At 39.8% G+C, this 20,140-nt stretch overlaps 1 protein-coding gene across 13 annotated transcripts in view; it reads left to right on the top strand.

Moving 5' to 3' along the window:
• Positions 1–20,140, top strand: part of MEF2C (myocyte enhancer factor 2C) — a 179,066-nt gene that overhangs the window by 133,064 nt on the left and 25,862 nt on the right. For 6 of the 13 annotated variants that reach the window (XM_061424364.1, XM_061424361.1, XM_061424362.1 and 3 more), the window contains 3 exons: positions 612–755; positions 10,935–11,121; positions 13,443–13,490. In XM_061424364.1, the coding sequence (XP_061280348.1) occupies positions 612–755; positions 10,935–11,121; positions 13,443–13,490 (379 nt within the window). Of the gene's footprint in view, positions 1–611; positions 756–814; positions 953–10,934; positions 11,122–13,442; positions 13,491–20,140 lie in introns of all 13 variants that reach the window. The other 7 variants (XM_061424363.1, XM_061424365.1, XM_061424367.1 and 4 more) reach the window with 3 other exon arrangements.

The following is a 20,140-nucleotide window of genomic DNA, read 5'->3' as shown; positions in this document are numbered from 1 at the left end:
CAGAACTCTAACCAGAGTAAACGAAGGTGATTCTCCTTTTGATCACAGTGTCTAAACATTCATAATGGGTACTTCGGGAGAACGTTAGCTGGATTCTCTTACCACCTTTCGTTGTCAAGCACATATCCAAAGGTGGGGTGCAGGACGCTTTTAGTGCCAATCATTATTTTCAACTCCAACTGGGGATCTCTTTCCACCATTTCTGCTTTTGTCATGATCACATTTTCAGAAATCATTGTGTAATGCCCTGACTTCTAATTTTTCTGTGGGAAAATAGTGTTGCAATTTGCGCCCTTGTATTCTTGTGATTGTCTCTCACTAGATATTGGAAGCACGTATGCATTCCAGATCATGGAACTTCGACCCTCATCCCATCTTTTGTTCGTTTAATTTGGTTTCAGAATGAATATTTCCCTTTTACTTTTTTTTCTTGAGTAGTAATGAGTGCACTGTTGAAATGACTCACTGTTTCTCTCTACAGTTTCTTTACCCTCATGTAATATAGCCCATGTAATAACCTAAAATACTGGCAAGCTTAAACGTCTATGACACCCCTGAATGTCTTTTACAGCCTTTGTCTAGGTTTGAACTTTCCAAATTATGTATTTCAGACGTTGAGAAAGAAGGGCCTTAATGGCTGTGACAGCCCAGATCCTGATGCAGACGATTCAGTAGGTCACAGCCCTGAGTCTGAGGACAAGTACAGGAAAATTAACGAAGATATTGATCTAATGATCAGCAGGCAAAGATTGTGTGTAAGTACTCAAAACACCCTTCATTTTTTTTACTCTTGATATTTCTCTGAACCTGGCAGGCCTTGAACAAGAAAGAGAACAAAGGCTGTGAAAGCCCCGACCCCGACTCCTCTTATGCACTCACCCCACGCACTGAAGAAAAATACAAAAAAATTAATGAAGAATTTGATAATATGATCAAGAGCCATAAAATTCCTGTAAGTACCAAAGGTAGATGGCTGGTCTGCTGATAACTGCTGCAGTAACATCCCTTAACCCTTTCAGTGAGGGCTTTCTCTCACCAACACTGCAAAGGCAAACCCAGAAAATAGCCATCTCATTCCAAGGGCCGTTCACTTGGAAAGCAAACCCTCAGGGTTGCTGAAGTTATGTCATCGAAACGATGTGCCATTCAGAAGTTCATTAGGAGGTAGCAAGTTCACAGGAGGAAGAGAAAGATCTTCGTGATCCACCCAGAATTTACACAATCTCTTAAACACACAGTCCACACAAATCACCAGGCATTCGCGAATACGAGAGTCTCCTTCTGAACGAGGATTGACTATAAAATAGATATATTTTAACTGAGATCAGATACACAGGTGAGACGGCCATTCTCTCGCGTAAACTGCCGCTCATCAGCTCATCACCCAAGTAAAAGCTTGTTCCTGAGTGAAGCTTCCACCCTCTCCCTAAACATGAAACTCAGCAACAGCACTGAAGGGTTAAAGCTAATGCTCGCTGCAGGGAAGCAGAGTGCATGACAACCTAACGGTAAGATTTCAACATGTTTGTGTGCTGGGGTGATGTTACAGCTTTATCAGAATATTCGCTTTGCCTACATCAACATTTTCCATGCTTTAACATTTGGCTAAATTTTGTCTTAACCAAGTCAAAAAATTCCTAACAATCAGTCATATGCCTTGCCAGATATTTAAGAGAAATAACTCTGCATGTATTATTTTGTTTGCCCACATATTATAGAGGGGGAAAGTACATACCTTTTATTCTGTCATCAATCAAGTGATGTTCATTTTGTGACATAAAGTGTTACAACTTGAGGTTCACATACTTTCTGAATAATGAATGTTCGTGTCTGAACCTTCACTGTATACAAGCTCTTCAGTAGGTAATTAATTCCTTTCTCAAAAAAGTACACTTTCTCTAAGTTAGGGAAACATCTGAAACCTGAGGATTGAGAGAGGCTGTACTGAAAACAGGCTTCAGCAATTAAAGATATTTGTCCTCAGATATCTGAGGACAAAAGCTCCAGGCCAAACCCACAATGACACTCACAAGATAAGTTAACACTTTACACATAGTAGGTGCACGATCAGCCCGTGTTGGATTAAACTGAACCCTTAAAACTTCTTTATAAAATGTATGCACGTTAAACTTCATGTCCTCATAAATAGACATCTGCTGCTTTTGTTAAATAATGTCCACAGGAAATCTTTTGTTGAATCAGAATTATTAATTCTATCATGAAGGAAAGCTAACTGCTGTAAACTCTTAAAGGTTTCATGAGACTGAGCGCATACAGCGTTTCCACAGTGGGCGCTTGGTCAAATGAAACATTTCCTATCAGAGGCAGCAGTGCACACTTGCTGCAGCCAGAATTCTTACGTGAAATCTCCTAGGATTTTATTGCCCAGCAGAAGGAAAGAAGGAGCTCCTTTGGGCCAAGTTTTAGCTCCTATGGCCTGAGTTTCTCTCACTATTTAATACACTAGTTGAGAGCTGCTGGGCGCGTTTGTGAATGTTAAGATTTTAAGGTGAAGCATGTTTAGGTGTCTCAGGAGGGATGCCCAGCATGGTGAGGAAAGGGGCGTGTGTGTAGACCTGGCAGTCACTCTCCATGTGTGTGTGGAGCTTTAACCCCCAAAGATCTGGGAGGATGCCCGTGTTTGCACGTCGGATCATTTCCCCTGTGCTCCAGGGGGAAGGAGGTGTAATGCATACCTGGGTTCCCTCACCGTATTTCATCCTGTCATGCAAAGAGTTCAAAATCAGGATACATGCTTTCTTAAGAGGTGCAGTGGCGTGCGGCAGGGGATGGAAAACCACATTAGAGCTCACAGGCAGAGCCGTGAGAAGGAGCCACACAGCTCCGGGCTGTGCCTCCAAGGCCCCGCTGCTTTAGTAAGTGCTTCAGTCTCCACGATGAAAAGCCCAGTTTTCGCACATCGCGTCTAGTTGCTGGAAGTAAATTTTGTTGAAAGTTTCCACAGCTGCTAAAACATTTACAGCAGGGCAAGGACACTCTGCCCTTTGTATGGAGAGAGTGTCTCTGCCTCTCTAAAAACATTACAAGGGTGTTTTGCTATTTCAGAGACCCAGGTGGAAGAGTTTTCCCTTCTCAAATCGAGAATTTAATATCGCAGTCACCTGTTGGTACCATCTCATTTTTGCCCGTATTCCTCAATGACATGAAATCATTCATGGCTGATTTGGAATCCTGTTGACCAGCATTTCCTCGTGTGGGGTTTGCCATGGTTCATTCTGGGCTTCACAGCGAGAAAAAAAAAAACAGCTCCATTTGAGGAACCAGGAATTAGGAAATGGGCTGAAGGGAGGAGAGGGCAAGTGCAAGTCTGGTTGAGAGGGACCAGGAAGAGAGGAAGTGGAAATGGGAGAGTGTGGATGTATTTTTTTCAAATAATGAACTGTGAAGAGCGAGAAAGAAGACTGGAACTAGGATCGAGGAGGGGGGTAGAAAAAGTACTTGAGGTGATTTATATGCTGAGGAGGAACACTTACTTAAAGAAGGAAAAGATTGGACGTGTAGATAAAAATGGGGATAAAATGGTGAAGCCTCTCAAGGAAGGGGGATGGTCTGGGAGCCAGAAGGATTCGCAGATGTAGTCAGAGTAGCAGCCGAGAGAGGGAAGTTGAGAGGTTGGCCACCTGATGACCTCTGTTTTTATACTGAATTCAGATTCCGTAGCTTTGAGGTGGGGAAGCAGGTGCTTGAGAGAGGACCACAGGAACACCCGTGGGTGTAGACATTGTGAGGAGCTGCAGGCACAGGGGGTGGTGAGCACTGGCCACAGTCGTGGGGCGGCCTGGAGGGGGTTTGGATACCAGCAAGTGAGGTTGCTCGGCTTCCCTGGTGGTTCAGTGGGAAAAGAATCCGCCTTCAATGCAGGAGACTGGGGTTCGATCCCTGGGTCAGGAATATACCCTGGAGGAGGGCATGGCAACTCACTCCAGTATTCTTGCCTGGAGAATCCCATGGACAGAAGAGCCTGGCCGGCTGCAGTCCATGGGGTACAGTCCAGGGGGTCGCCAAGAGTCAGACACAACTGAAGCGACTGAGCACACACGCCCACCAAGTATAGTCACTAGTCATCAGCGTTGTGTGATTCCTTTCTCTGCTAGTTCTCAGCAGGCTGGTCATGGATGTTCACAAGTGAGAGTGTCAGCTGTGGCCCCAGAAAAGAACTCCGTTCAGTCATTCCCATTAAATGAAAGAGGGCCTATTAACTAAAAATATTTTATTAAAAATATTTTATTGGACTTTTCCTTGCGGTAAGTTTGGGAAATCATGGGTTTTGGATAAGAGTTCAGATACCTTTCTGACCGCAGTGACTCACTTTAGTAACCATGATCCATTTGTTCAGGGATAGAAACTAAAAACTTTTTAGCTCTCATGCCCGTAGCCCTAAAGCCCGTGGCGTGGGTGTGTGACCTGTACAGTTGCACAGGGCCCTGCTCCCCTGGTCCACGCCTGGTTAAGTGCTGCACTGTCCCCATCTTGAAATTCTTAGCAGTTTTTTAACAAGGGCCCCCCATTTTCATTTTGCCCAGAGCCCTGCAAATTATACAGCCAGTCCTACTTATATCATCTTATTTAATCACCCAAAATTCTCTCTTCTTTCCTTTCTTGGGGTATTCTAAAATTTGGAGCCTGCCCCTGAAATCTTTGCAAGTTTGGAGTCGTTAATGACTTTTTGGCTTTCGTTTTTTCAACAAAAATTTTTTAAATTTAGATGCTGTTTGTTTGTTTGTTTTGGCTGTGCCGGGTCATCCTAGCGGCACACAGGATATTTAGTTACGGCATGTGGGCTCTACTTCACCAATCAGGGATCAAACCTGGGCCCCCTGCACTGGGAGTGTGGAGTCCTAGCCACTGGGCCACCAGGGAAGTACCTAGACGCTTTTAAGTTCCTTAATTTTGAAAAGTTGAGAAGAAAAAGAAAAAATGCCAGTTTCTCATAAACATGGGCACATTGTCATAAGCATTTCCTAAGGCATCTAGAGTTGATGGGTCTCTTCTGGATGCAGCTGCTTCAGGTCCCACATAGGGTCAAGGGAGATTAAATGACTTGCTTGCTTAAGTTGCAGTGTATTACACTACCTGGACTGAACTAAGATTCCTGATACAAAGGCTGATGTTCCTTCTGATTCTCTGAGACAGCTTCTCCCTGTGGTCAAATTTAAGCTTATAATGTTATTTCAAAATTATTTAGCCAGTTCCTGGTGCAGATAAAGAAACAAAGCAAAAGCTGAACTGCAATGGATGTTACCATGTTTTATGAATTGTGAATTTCTGAAGTATGCTTGACTTCCTGAAACATGATGCTAGTGATAAAGAACCCACCTGCCAATGCAGGATTCATAAGAGATGCAGGTTCGATCCCTAGGTTTGGGATGATCCCCTGGAGGAAGGCGTGGCAACCCACTCCATTATTCTTGCCTGGAGAATCCCATGGACAGAGGAGCTTGGCGGGCTACAGTCCATGGAGTCACAAAGAGTTGGACACAACTGAATAAACTTAGCATTCATGCATGCTAATATCAGAATTATATCTGACTTCTGTCTAGCCAATCACAAGAGAGTTTTATAATAACTCTTATCAAATTGTTTATAGCCCAGAATCCTGGAAACTGAATGATTTGGGGATGATGGTCAGAGGTAGAAAGGAGTAGAGAGACTTTTACCAAATTGGTTAGTAGAGTAGTTCAGAATTCATTAATTGATTACTAACCATCCTCTTTATTTTGGATATGCAAATAATCACGGGGTGGGGGAACGTATTGGCTTTGTTCTCTACTGAGACACAGTCAATATTCTGCAGAATATTCAGGGGAGAAGTAGTCTTATAGTGGGGTCCTTAGGTATCCAGTTAAACATTTATAAGTAGTAATAATGAATACAGAGTAAAACATTTTTAAGCAAAAGAGAGCTTTAAAATATGAAATCTGAGTAAATTTGAACCAGAGGAGGCTTTAAGGTATATTTTTTCCCAAGCCCTCGTCCCACCCTGGCATCAGTAGGCATAAGCACACACCCTCACGTGACATTCAGCCATGTCCCGTGAGAACCCATTTAGTCTGTTACTTCCTGGTTCATAAATAATAAGCTTCTCACATGCAGCCCATACTCACTTCACAGTATGATTTCTGACCAAAATATTTTATTTCTATCCAAAAATGTATACTGTGTTGCACAGTCATTTAGTAGCAGAACCAACAGGCTCCGTCACTTGTTACCTGACCTTGGATCACTTACTTAATCTCACCAATTTAAAAAGGAAGGTTTATATCTGTAGCGAAGGGATGTTGGAAGCTTCAGTCATATTGTGTATGTGATTTATGGTATAGTGTCTGCTCAATAAATAATACACAGTAAGTTGTTGTAACCTTACTTTTACATTCATATAGTACCTTCCTAAACCCACTCCAGTGTTCTTGCCTGGAGAATCCCAGGGACGGGGGAGCCTGGTGGGCTGCCGTCTATGGGGTCGCACAGAGTCGGACACGACTTAAGTGACTTGGCAGCAGCAGCAGTATCTTCCTAAAAATTCTTTGAATGAAAATATTCAATTAATACAATAAAAAGTGGGCTAGGCTTTGTATTACCTCGTAGCAAATGAGCTTTAGCATCTGATGAAAGGGGACATTAAGTGGCCAATATCTTAATTGATCTTGTAAAAGAAGAGAAAGCGATCAGGAGATGGGTGGGAGCAGGAGCAGGGTTAAACAGAGTGGTCAGGGTGGGCTTCTTTGAGAAGACTAGCTTTTTTTAAAATTTTATTTTATTCAAGGGTAGTTAATTTACAACGTTGTGTTAACCTCTGCTGTACAGGAGAGTGACTCAGTTATATATCTATTTCTTTTTCATATTCTTTTCCATTATGGTTTATCACGGGATGTTGAATGTAGTTGCCCATGCTATACAGTGAACCTTGCTGTTTATCCATCGTATATATGATTTTTTTGCATCAGCTAATCCAAAACTCCCAATTCTTCCCTCCCTTTTCCCCTCTCCCCTTTCAAAATCTGGAAAAGACCAGATTTTGAGCAGAAATTTGAAGAAAGTGATGGAGTTAACCAGAGAAATAAGAATCAGGGAGGTGAGAAGAGGATGGCAGGAAATCAGTAATGGAGCCAGGTGAAAACTGGAATTAGGACCTGTGAAACATTGGGAGAAGTTGGGCTTTGCTCCAACTAGGATGAGAGTTCACACAAGGTTTGGAATAGAGAAGTGCCATCACCTGATTTATGTTTCTAAAGGATCTATCTGATTGCAGGGTTGAAAATAAAAGGGAGGGCAAGGATAGAAGCAGGTAGCTATGAGCAGGTGACTGCAGTGATCAAGGCAAGAGATGATGGTACTAGAAGCAGCCATTGGAAGGTGAGAGGTGGTTGGAGGTTATATGTGAAAGTTAAGCCAATAGTGTTTCCGGGTAGACTGAGAGTAGGGTATGGGAGAAAGAGAAGATTCAGGGGTGACTCCAGAACTTTATTCTGTGCAAAGGAAAGCATTGAGCTGCCATCAGCTGAAGATGGGAAGAGCTAGATTGGGGCTAGTTTTGAGATGCTTATCAGACACTTAAATAGAAATATTGAGAATGTAGCTGAATATGCAAGTTTGGAATCAGGAGAGAGATCCGAGCTAGAACTAGAAAAAGGACCATGGTACTCTTTCATGCGAGTTTCCCAGGTGATGCTAGCAGTAAGGTTCTATCCCTGGGTCAGAAAGACCCCCTAGAGGAGGGCATGGTAATCCACTCCAGTATTCTTGCCTGGAAAATCCCATGGACAGAAGAGCCTGGGAGACTATGGTCCATCAGGTCGCAGAGAGTCATACATGACTGAGCACGCACTCTTAAATTCGCAGAGCAGGGAGAAGAGGATGAACCAGAAACCAAAGCTGAGAAGGAGCAGCTATCGAAATAGGAGGGAAAGTCCAGGGATGTGGAAGGGGAGGAAGTTTATCAAGAAGCAGTGATCAACTGCGTCCCTGTTGAGAACTAAGAAGTTACCGTTGGATTTAGCAATCTGAAAGTTATTCATGACAATGACAAGAGCATTTTTAGTGAAGTGGGGAGGAGAACTTTTTTTAATGGAGTGAGTTGAGAGAAAGCAGTGTGCCAGATTTCCAACCCAGGCCACAAGAGCAGAACTGTCACTGGTGACATGATTTTCCAAAGTCCCCACCAAAGTGGCACATTCCCTCTCCATACACAGTAATTGCATTTCTGGGAATTTCAGTGCATTAAAAAATCTGTGTTTCAGTGTATTAAAAATACCTTGTGTTTGCAGAACAAAGTTAGTTCTGACTCAGATGATTATTAAAAGGTTTTTCATACACATGAATGTCCAGTGGAGCATTTGAAGGTAGGATGGGATAAAAGACAATTCTTTGTTGTGTACAACTGCCCCACATATAATAGGATATACAGCATATCATATTGGGGTTTCCCTGGTAACTCAGTCAGTAAAGAATCTGCCTTCAGGGCAGGAGACCTGGGTTCAATCCCAGGGTCAGGAAGATCCCCTGGAGAAGGAAATGGCAACCCACTCCAGTATTCTTGCCTGGAAAATCCCATGGACAGAGAAGCCTGGTGGGTTCTACAGTCCACGGGGTCGCAAGAGTCGGACCCAACTGAGCAACTAAACCACCACCACAGCATATCTACCAACCAGGAAAATACCAGCTCAATCATTGACACCCACAAGTTTCCAGAATGCCCCCTAAGGAGATAGTCCACCTGCAAAACGTACCACAGTTCTAGATCTAGAGTTACTACTGTGGATCTAGTGGAAAACAGATGGCAAACTCAGAAGGGTAATGGAAGAGAGTTTAGTAAAGGGTCTATTTACAGATGAGTAGAGATCAGGCACGCTGCAGTCCATGGGGTCGCAAGGAGTCAGACACGACTGAGCGACTGAACCGAACTGAGAGATCAGGTAAACTCAAGAAATAGTGAAGGACAGTAGGGCTTCCAACCTGGAAGCTGTTACCATACGTAGGTCTGAACGAGCAAGAGGAGGGAGAATTTATCAGAGCACAGTAAGATCTATGTCACTGGAAAGAGGACCAAAAAAGGAGGTGTGCTGTTCACTAGGGGAAGGCAGCCTCTGCCGTCCCCTGGCCCGGCAAGAGGGCAGATATATCCGGACCTCTCTTCTCTGACTGTCTGTACTTCTGCCGGTGCCTTCGTTGGCCCAGGTGAAGCCGGAGGGCCAGGGGATTGTGCTGGATGCAGTCTGGGACATCAGCCTCCTGGGCCCAGAGCAGTGGAGAGGGGGTCGGGGTAAATGGAGAAGTCCTGGAAGCTTACTTTGTTTTCTCAAGTATGCTAGAGTAATTCTCATTTGACCTTTTAATAAGGGAATGCATTATTTTATTAACTCTATAGACATTTATTTTACAGCATACACCAATATTTTTTTGTTGTTTAAGGGCTTTGGGAGTCGGGGAACATAATCATTCTTTGATGTCTTATCAAACATTCATATTCAATCATATCATGGTGTTTATCCAAAATTATTTTTGTTACCCTGTTTATAACAGATAAAGCTTAATAAAATCTGTGTTAGTATAATACTTGTATACTTTATTTCACCCAAATCAATAACGGATCAAAGATATGTAAATGAAAAGAGTTAATGACACATTTGTTCTTATCTGTATTGCCATGTCCAGATCAGGGAAGAAAAGAAAAATAGGAAAAGTAAAGAATAAGGGAGCAGAAGCAGAGAAAGAGGACAGTGTTGTAATTATCACCAGGATAAACAGAGAACTGCTGCAGAGCACAACATGTGATGCAGGCCAGCCAATCAACAAGAAATAAAGAAAAAGAAAAAAAACTTGATGTTAGGATTACAGAAAAAAATAGTAAAAAGAGAAGACTTTGAGCCACAGGCACATATGCATTTAAATTTGTACAGTGGGTTATTAGAGACTCCCTGAGGGAATCTTCTATGTAAACCCTAATAATACATACTAGATCCACACATATACACATACACACATATATCCATTTTATATTAAGAATGCTGCATACTCTGACACCATGAGTCCTCTGGCAATATATTCAAACAGTATTTTCATTTATAATGTTAAAAATGAAAAAAAAGGAGGAGGGGAGGATATTTCAACTATGGTTATCTAGCAAATGCAAGCAGAAAAATAAGCATGTGTGGGTTATATTACAAAATAATACCAAAAAATCAATAATTGGGGCCTGAAGTACTCTAATTAGACATCCACACAGGTCACTAAATGTTTGCAACTCTCTCATTGGAGATACAGGTCTTGCCATTTGTCAATGTCAGTATATCCCAAAAGGTGAAGTATGATGTATATTCTGAACTATCATTTTAAAATATGAATTATTGAATGATACATGCTCTGTTGAACCCTGTGTCTTAAAATGTCGATTATCTTTAGAGTTACTTTCAAAAGACAGACTTTTAATATAATAATTAAAATATATATGCTATTCACACGCCCGGAGATGATTTTATATCATTAAATGTCTGCATAAATATGCTTCAATAAGCAATTAAACCACAGGCTCAAGTGTGCATTTTAATCCTTTTTCTCTGTGAAGTCATCACAGTCATGTACCTTTGATCTTGCAGTCATTTCTGGCACCAGATTCAGATATCAGAAATGAACAATTACCACTTAATAGAATGCAATTCAAAGACAATGGAGTCTAATGAAATGGGGCTTTGTTTTAAACAAAAGTGAAACGTTTTCTAATAGTTGCAAAGAAACAGTTCTAAGCACATTAAAGAAATCAGTTTACGATCTGAACATCTTGAGAGCTCTTCCCAATGATCTTCTAGACACCAAGCAGTCTGGAATTTGAAACTTTCCTTGGGGAAGTAAGGCTCTCTGTACTGGACTGTGTTTCTCTTCATTTCTTTTACCCATGCTTGTTTTTCTTGCTCCTACAGGCTGTTCCACCTCCCAACTTTGAGATGCCAGTCTCCATCCCAGTGTCCAGCCACAACAGTTTGGTATACAGCAACCCCGTCAGCTCACTGGGAAACCCCAACCTTTTGCCACTGGCCCACCCTTCTCTGCAGAGGAATAGTATGTCTCCTGGTGTAACACATCGACCTCCAAGTGCAGGTAACACAGGTATGTCCTCATAATAACGCAACAGTGGCAAATCATTGGAAGGAGCACCCTTGGCAAAGAAGGCTGTTTTACCTACAAGACACTGAGCGTTCCAGCTTTCCACTTGTTACGTTCCTTCATCGCTTAATACCCATCCCCATCTAGGTCTTGCACATGATAAAAACCTAACCCTGTTAGCCTGTCTTTCAAAATCTTTCATGATCTGCTTATGTTTATATGTTTAGCCCATCACCCTTCTCCTCAGGTGGCTGTATTTTAACCGCATACTTTCTCAAAGAGAACACTTGTCTCCATGCTTTTGCTTCTCCTCTTCTCTTGCCTAAAATGCCATTTTCTCTCTTACCTCTAGCCAGATATCACCTTTTCTATGAAACTTTCTCTTGTGTCCCTTGATAGCATTTATCTCCTTTAGTTATTTATTATTTTGGTCATTTTTTAATTTATCAATCCAGTAACTTATAGCACAGAGGACTTAAGGCAGAGAATAAATGTGGTGATACAGCATAATTTATAAGAACTGTGAATTAAAAACAAAACTAAGTCAGAAATGAAGGACATACACAACTGCCATAAATTTGTGTCTATACTTCCAGGAGATTCTTATGGTTATACAATTCACAGTGTCTCAGAGAAAAGAAATCTTTGCTCAGGAAAAGTTTGGCCATTCTTAGAACTCAGATCAAGCGATACACGGTATGATTCACTGTATTGAATGTGGGTCCATTTCCCCACTGGTCTTACACGACCTTGAAGGAAAGAATGTCCTCTTGCTTGTCAGGGTCACGGTAGGAACTCAGTAAATACTGAATAAATCCTTCATATTTCTAAAATAAGCACCAAAATTGAATTTCTAAATTGTATACAGCCAATCATTATACATTTACATTTTATTTCTTAAAAAGCACTTAATAGGGAATTTTAATATGTCTTAGACATACTTTTTATTAAAAGTAATTTATCCACAGAAGAATTTTTCCTTCAGAATACTTATATCTGCCTTAGAATTAAATGTGTATTACTTTTTAGTACAGAAACTTCATGTACAGGATACAATCAGCCACGTTAAAAAAAATCTTCATAAATCTTAAATCTGAGAGATATGTATAAAGGACTTATGCTTTTATCCCTACTTCTGAATATGTTGAAATTTTTCATAAGCATTTCCTTTTAGATCATACTCAAATGCTGTTGAATTTCCTATTTGATGAACTCACACTCATTTATTTTTTAAAAAAATCTTGTGGTTTATTTCCAAAATATTTATTTGGTTGGAAATAATAAACTCTTTCCTAAAATGTAATGAACATTTTCTTCTAATTCCAAACCCAGTACCAAATAATAATAATAGCAATTAGAAAATAATCTCGCTGATATTGTATTCTTTTAGCTAAATTTTGTTTCTTAAAAAGTAAAACTAATTATTATATTCAGTATCTTTTTGAAACATCCCAACTCCCATAAATGAAGATTGCCAAATTTTAACCTGCTTTCTTAAGCTGCTGCTGCTGCTAAGTCACGTCAGTTGTGTCTGACTCTGTGCAACCCCATAAACGGCAGCCCACTAGGCTCCCCCGTCCCTGGGATTCTCCAGGCAAGAACACTGGAGTGGGTTGCCATTTCCCTCTCCAATACATGAAAGTGAAAAGTGAAAGTGAAGTCACTCAGTTGCGTCCAACTCTTTGTGACCCCATGGACTGCAGCCTACCAGGCTCCTCTGTCCATGGGAGTTTCCAGTCAAGAATACTGGAGTGGGTTGCCAGTGCCAGTGAATAAACATATGTCTCTAAATTTGTGGCCAGTAAAGCCTGTCTTATTGTATTAGTAAGATTCAGGTAGTAAAGGAGGTCATTCACTTTTAGAATATTCATGAAATGACCAAAGTGCTAGGCAATTAGCATTGCACAGAATTAATTGTATAAAATATATTTACAAAAAATTAAGCATCAGATATATGGTTATTTGAGCGTATAATAAACTTTACTCTTCACTTTCTAGAAAATGCAATCTTAGGAAAACTAAATGTAAAAATACAGTAAACATTTAGAGACCATTCAAAGACTAGATTTTTTGACTAGATTTTTTTTAAAGATAATCTTTCTTAGGTAAAAAGATGCTGCAAAATATCAATGATGGAATGTATTTTTAGTGTTTGAGCACAGCATGTCACAGTAAAACAAATGTCAGCCATCTGACCTGGGTAACACTTGACAAATGTAGGACTCTTGGGAGAATCCTAAGAATACCACAGTTGCTAGAGGTACAGCGTGCTGTCCCGTGGGCCGTTAGCCGTTCTCCTTTTGATCTTCCTCTTTCGTCCACAGGTGGTCTGATGGGTGGAGACCTCACGTCCGGTGCAGGCACCAGTGCAGGTGAGTGGAGGCCCCAGGACTGGAGTGCGTGTCATTCTTGAGCAGTCCTGTACTTGGTGATCTGCAGAAGTAAGTCTTTTCAATAAAGCTGAGAGATCAGGGAGACTCATGGCAAAATGGCCCCAAGAATTTCTAAAGCATTTTGATGAAGCAGGAGTGCTTGGATAGTAACTCAGAGATGACTGTTTATTAAGTAGACCTTTCCATAATACAGCTTCAGCTAGTCAACATAATCAGAATTGGGAGTTCTGATCAAATCAGTTTAATCCTAGGTACCATCTCTGGTGGCCGCCAGAGTACCTTTAGCAAACCTTGCAAGTCACGTCCTTTGTAGACTATTTCACATTAAATGTGAATCACTTTCTACACAAAGTACTGAACGCCTGTTTACTTCTAAAGGAGAATATGTAAAGAAAAGGAAGGAGTGAGATTATAACCATTCAACAAAACTGTTAATAAAATAAAACCACATTTGGGATTAAAATGAGTTCTTGGAGAATATAAACACAGTGTACCTCTCATAAAAGCACATTAAATACAGGTCAGCTCTTTAAGAACTTCTTGCATTATGGCCAATTGGTCTCATAGTCACATTTCTCCAGGGTCCCATGTTAATTCATATTATTGTGATTACTGAGATGTCAATGTCATTTCCAATGCAGAGGTAAGACAGCACAATACTTTCTAATGCTCACTGCAGTTCACTATTGGCATAACAAGTAACCATGGTAATTCCTGCAGTAGAACATACTGTACATTTAAAATAGCAGGAGGCAGGCATGATAACACAAGGTTATGTTTTAAATATCAATAACATTCAAGTTTATTGAACTATCTATTGACAGCCAAATTAAAATATTTTGCCAGGTTCAACTATAATAGGCTGTTAATTATAAGAAAGAAGATTAAAAATTGCATATAGAAACATGTTTATAAATATGTCCATTTGGGAGTCATGTTTCTTATTTCTGATATTGGCTCTTCACTAATGCAGTAAGTAATGAAGAAAAAGTGTAGGAACTAGTGGATTAACAAACAGAATCAATGGTCCTGACTTCCTTTTTTATCTAGCTGTTAAGGATTAGGTAGTCAGATTAGTGACTAGACTGAATATACTATTTTGCTGGATATTGAAACAAAGGGCTCTTTTTTTTCCCCTCAAAAAAAAAAAAAAAAAACCTCAGGATTTGTAGCCTGAAAATTATAGACCAAAACTAGACCACTGTGTCTTGGATTCAAGTCTCTGCCAGACACTATGGCTAGAGGGAGTGGTGGGGCTGAAAACTGGTTTGTCTCAAAGTCCAATAAAAAGGTAAATAAGAGTAGTTTAGATATTACGATATTTTATCCAGTATCTTGATGCATCAGTTTGCTTGCTTGTATGAGAACAGCTAATAACAGTGATGAAAGTTAATAGGAAAAACATGTGGAGTTGGGGAACGGGTACTCATCTTTGATGACGTGGCCTCTTGTTACTGCCTAATAGCTAAAATGCTTTAGAATTCTATATTGAAAATAAGCGTTGTTCAATTATGCTGTCATTGTCAATTCCCTGACAGTCCACTAAGTTAAATGGCCCTCCAGGGAGAAAGAAGACACTCAATCTTGTAAACATAAAAGTTAGCCATATATAGGCTATAGCGTCATTGAACTAAAAAAAAAAAAAAATCTTGTAGGCTTAGCAAATTCATTCCCCAACTTCAGGACCTCTGCCATAACTCAAGAATCTTTTACTTCAAAAATGGAAGAAAGTTAAAAAAACAACACTTAGTTGGTCCACCTTGATGATGATAAATACTGTATCTTGATTGTATCTTTTAGTGAGGAGCATATAACAGTCAGTTTCTGTATAGTTATGAAAGAGTTACTTCCCCACTTTTTAAAAATAGAGGAAGAAGCCCTTTCTAACTCTGGTTCCACAGAACACCTGTTGCAGATGCCACTGAGTCTTAAGCTTAGCTGCTATGTCCTGCCCACAGACTCAGCCGTCTGCCCCTTCTTGCTCACACCAGCCTGTATCAAATGTCAGAGTGAATATATTGGTGCTGATGTCAGAGAATCATATAACACCCAAGGAAACAAGGCCAGTCAGAATGTCTCTGCATTTTCAGAAAAGAAAACTAAAGCAAAACGGCCAAAAGATACCTTCCAAATTTTGAATATTGTCATTGAAATTCAAGGTCTCAGATAAAGTTAGAAACTCTGAGGTCAAGTGGCAGGACTCTTCAATTAAGTTAAAATATTTTTCAGTCTGTGCGTGCTCAGTTGCTTCAGTCGTGTCCGACTCTGCAACCTCATGGGCTGTAGCCGGTCAAGCTCCTCTGTCCATGGGGATTTTCCAGGCAAGAATACTGGAGTGGGTTGCTATGTCTTCTTCCAGGGATTGAACCCGTATCTTGTATGTCTCCTGCATTGGCAGATGGGTTCTTTACCACTAGCCTCCACCTGGGAAACCCATTTCAGTCCAATTTTCTTCAGTATCCACTCATCTCAACTTGCAAAAAGAGTATAGTCTCACGAGGGAAGGAAGTAAATTCAGTATTTATTGTATTTCTTTAAAACTAAGAGACCAAAGAAGTAAGCATCCTTCCCTCTCAGCTCAATCATAAAGTATAGCATCTTTTGCATCCACTCACTCCCTGCACTATACCTCTCCCTCATCCCACCGTCCACTGAGTCATCAGGTCTTACCAACTTACCAAATGTCTCCAAGGTATTTCCTAAATCTACCCCATTTCTCTCCATTCCTATCTCACTGCCCTGGTTCAGGCTCATAGCAACACTCCAGAACTATTTCCAAAGATCCCTAATTCATCTCCCGACCTCACATTGCATCCCACTCCAGACTCCCCATTAGTCTTTATCAAAGCCTTAAACTCATTGTAGGTCCTCATTCAGATGCTTAAATTCCAGCAATGATTTCCCAGCTCTTTCAGAATTAACCATGAGCCTCTTATCTCTATGGCCTTTCCCCGTGGCTCTGCGGTAAAGAATCTGCCTGCAATGCAGGAGACATAAAAGGTTGGGGGTTCGATCCCTGGGTCGGGAAGATCCTCTGGAGGAGGTCATGGCAACCCACTCCGGTATTCTTGCCTGGAGAATCCCATGGACAGAGGGGCCTGGCAGCAACAGTCCATAGGGTCACAAAGAGTCAGACACGACTGAAGCAACAGCATGCTTGCATGCTCTTATCTCTGGCCCATCCCTACTCTCTGGTCTTCAACCTTCTTACCTTCTGCCACTGGCATCAAGAACCCTGCACTCAAGCTCTAATAATAGCAAACATCTAAATTACTCTTACTATGTGATTTACAAAAAAAACTTTTATTTACATAGCAGCCCTTTCATGTAGATATTCATATTATGCCCTTTCTATAGTCAGGGGACCTAAGGCACAGAGCAATTAAGTAATGGCCCAAGGCAGTCTGTCTCCAGAGTGCGTGTTCTTAAATGCATTGTGCTTCCACTTTCTAAGCAGCATCACAGCTTCTTGCCTTTGTGTGAGCATTCTTAGCATTCTCCTACTTCATGCTCCTGAGCACTACTTATCTTCCTGCAGAATTCAGTTCAACCATTCAGGAAATCCTTTCCTGACTCTTCCAGAAGGAATTAGGCACCTTTCTTGCCTACATTGTTTATCTCCTTGCATTGTAATTGCATTATCTGGTCATACATCTGTCTCCTGGACACTTCCCTCTGGAGGCAAACTGTCTTCTTCACTTTGTATTCCCAGCTCGAGGACATGGCAGATATTCAGTAAATCCGTGTTAGCCGAATAAAGGAAAATTTGATCTTCTAGACATAAATTTTTTATACTGTTTATGTGAAAAAAAGAAAAAATACTTCAAAGAAATAATGTAATTTTACATATAAAAAGATATACCCTTGATCTGTAATTCACAGAAATAACATAATCTTCTGATACTGTAGATAATGAATAATGAATTCATTATTTGATTAAATGGCTGAGCACTATTAACCAGTCAAGTTTTAAACAAACTTTAACTTACCTAATGGAAAACCTGAAGGGCTGATATATATCACTAAGTAAAACATAGGCGGGTACCTCTGACCATCACAAGTTTCTTCTTGAAATAATGAACATCTTATTGCTTAAGTTGAAGTCCTTTCATACATGAAGGTGAGAGGTGATAAAGAAGAAAGAGGATGGGGTTGAACTCTTGATGTAAGGGAAATATACACCAAGTCATTGTAATACGTTAGTAATAGTGACATTTGTAGGTTTCAGTTGACAGTTATTCATCCAGGGTTTAATCCTTTACTTTCAAGAGCCAAACTTGAAAGTCATTGCTTTTAAAATTACATTTTGTCATATCTCTGTACATTTCAGCTTTTAACATGCTGCTCTTAGTGCTTACAGATGATTGTACGATCACGTTCAGTTGAGTTTCTGTATTCATCAGGTTTAATCGTTAGCACAGCAGTGCCTTATGTTGGATTATTCATTTTCTTATTGGTGCCCTTTGTTTTCATGACATGATTGCTTTTTTATTGAGTGGAAAGTACCAGTATGCTCAAGGAGGTACTGTTTCCTGATTGAGATGTTTTTAAAAAAAGGGGGGTGGTCGAGGACCAGAAAGAAAATCCTTTAGGAATCTCTTTGAAAAGTCAGGAGAATTGTACAGTCTACATAGCTATTTGACAATAAGGCAAAGGATATTTATGTATATTGGTTAATAATTTTAATTGGCATTTATTGTAAATTAGAGATAATTTTATATAAAAAGAAACTAACAGCTGTTTCCTTATTTTGATTGTTAATTGTTTACTATTTTATGCGTTTGGTTGTCAAGCATTGTCACTTCTGGAATGCTTAATTTGTATCAGCTAAATACATGGAGACTTGGTAGCGGCAGTGTGCTGCTGTGGATAAAACACTGAGCAGTGGCTAAGGAAGGAGACCTGGCTTCCAGACTCTGAAAAGACTCCACCCGGCGATACTTTGGGCCATGACTTTGGACTTCTGAACGTAGTACTCACATTAGGGATAAGACACAAAAGTCTTTAGGGTCCATTTACATGTAATGTTTTATGATCATATAATCATAAAAGTTTTCACCGACATGACATTTTTGTAATTCATTTAGCATTGGAAAAGCAAAATTTAGCATATCATAAAATAGAACTAAATGAGAAGAGGAAAAGTTCATAACAATGTTTAATTATTCTATACCAATACCATTGCTTTACAACTATTTGTTTTTGAAAATACTTATCAAAATTTTCTTGGCTGACTTTCTTATCTACCAAGTAGACTACTCTGCAGTTCTTACTCAATGATTTAAAATATCGATGAGAAGTGGTTAAAAATTCAGTTTAAAAGATTTGGCTTTGACAAGTTTCCCTTTTTTTGGCCTAACAAAACACAACTTCAGAATCAATATTCAAGAAAAGGAGATTACCATTTAGTTACTCTCAAACAAAACTTTTTTGTTAGTATAAAAATATAGTTTTATATTACTTTTTAAAAATTTGTTAAGCAGCCTATGAATAAAAGCTAAGTTAACAGTTGGATTCTTTTGCAGTATTATGTTAGTTTCAGTTGTTCTCAATAAAAATTCTGAGCGCATTTTCAATTATACCTTGGGAGTTCACCCAAAACATAAATAAAGATCCAAAAGCATTGCTTTATTACTATCTATGCAATTCAGTGACAGTGATATTTTTAACCCAAACCAAGGTTATCTAGATTTATTAAAAGAAAAAAAAAAAAATACTGTCCTCTAGTTGGATAACCTACAGCACGTGATAATCAGCCACTGCCAAGAAAATCAGTGTCCACTTCCCAAATACAAGCCCTGGCAGGTTGTAGATCAAGTGATACCTTGACACCGTTCTGTAGAGGCCATGTTGAAATGAGAGAGGCAGGTGAGAGAAGACAAGTGGATGTTATAGGCTAAGTCAGGACACCATCTACTTTCAGCCCCTTTGGTTTGAACTAATTCTTAAGGACTTTGATTTCCAGAAGGAAAAACAAAATTTCAAATTGTAACTTCCCCAGAGAGTGTTTCAGCAGATTTTAGAGCCTTTTGTATATCAGTGATTTCTGACCTCACAAATTGGATCCTTTTTATCCCCTTTCTATTGTATTCAGTAAAGCAATGTGAAAATTGGTCTCTTCACTCATATCCCACTGATTTAACCTAAGAGTGTGATTAATAATAAAATTTTGGTCTTTTTTAATATTGATTCACGCAGTAACATTTCCTCCCTAAATTATTAGTTTTAGTCAAAGTTTGCCTTTTTTCTCTCAGCATTTTTTTTTCCTCGCACAGTGTTGGTTTCTGTCTTTCCCGCTTTTGGCATCACCATAAGATTTTATTTGGAGATAATACAGAAGCTCTTTTCAAAATCATTAGTGATATGAAACTGCATCAATAGACAGCAGATCCTGACGGAGGGATGTGGTTAAAAAACCCCTCTTGGAAATCAATGTTTTACCTACCGGGGACTTTTTGAGGCTTCAAGGCTTTCGGCCAAGAGTATAATGTGCTGTTTTTAGAAAAACCTTTGCCAGTCTTACATTTTAGTTAGGCTTATATAGTATGTTTCACTTGAATTTCAGTTCTAAGTGTACAGTCATGAAAGTCTCATATTTGAAAGATCAAATATATTCCTTTAGTTTATGT

Source organism: Bos javanicus, chromosome 7, assembly GCF_032452875.1.
Source record: "Bos javanicus breed banteng chromosome 7, ARS-OSU_banteng_1.0, whole genome shotgun sequence".
Taxonomy (NCBI): domain Eukaryota; kingdom Metazoa; phylum Chordata; class Mammalia; order Artiodactyla; family Bovidae; genus Bos; species Bos javanicus.
This window is presented reverse-complemented; position numbering and strand designations above follow the sequence as displayed.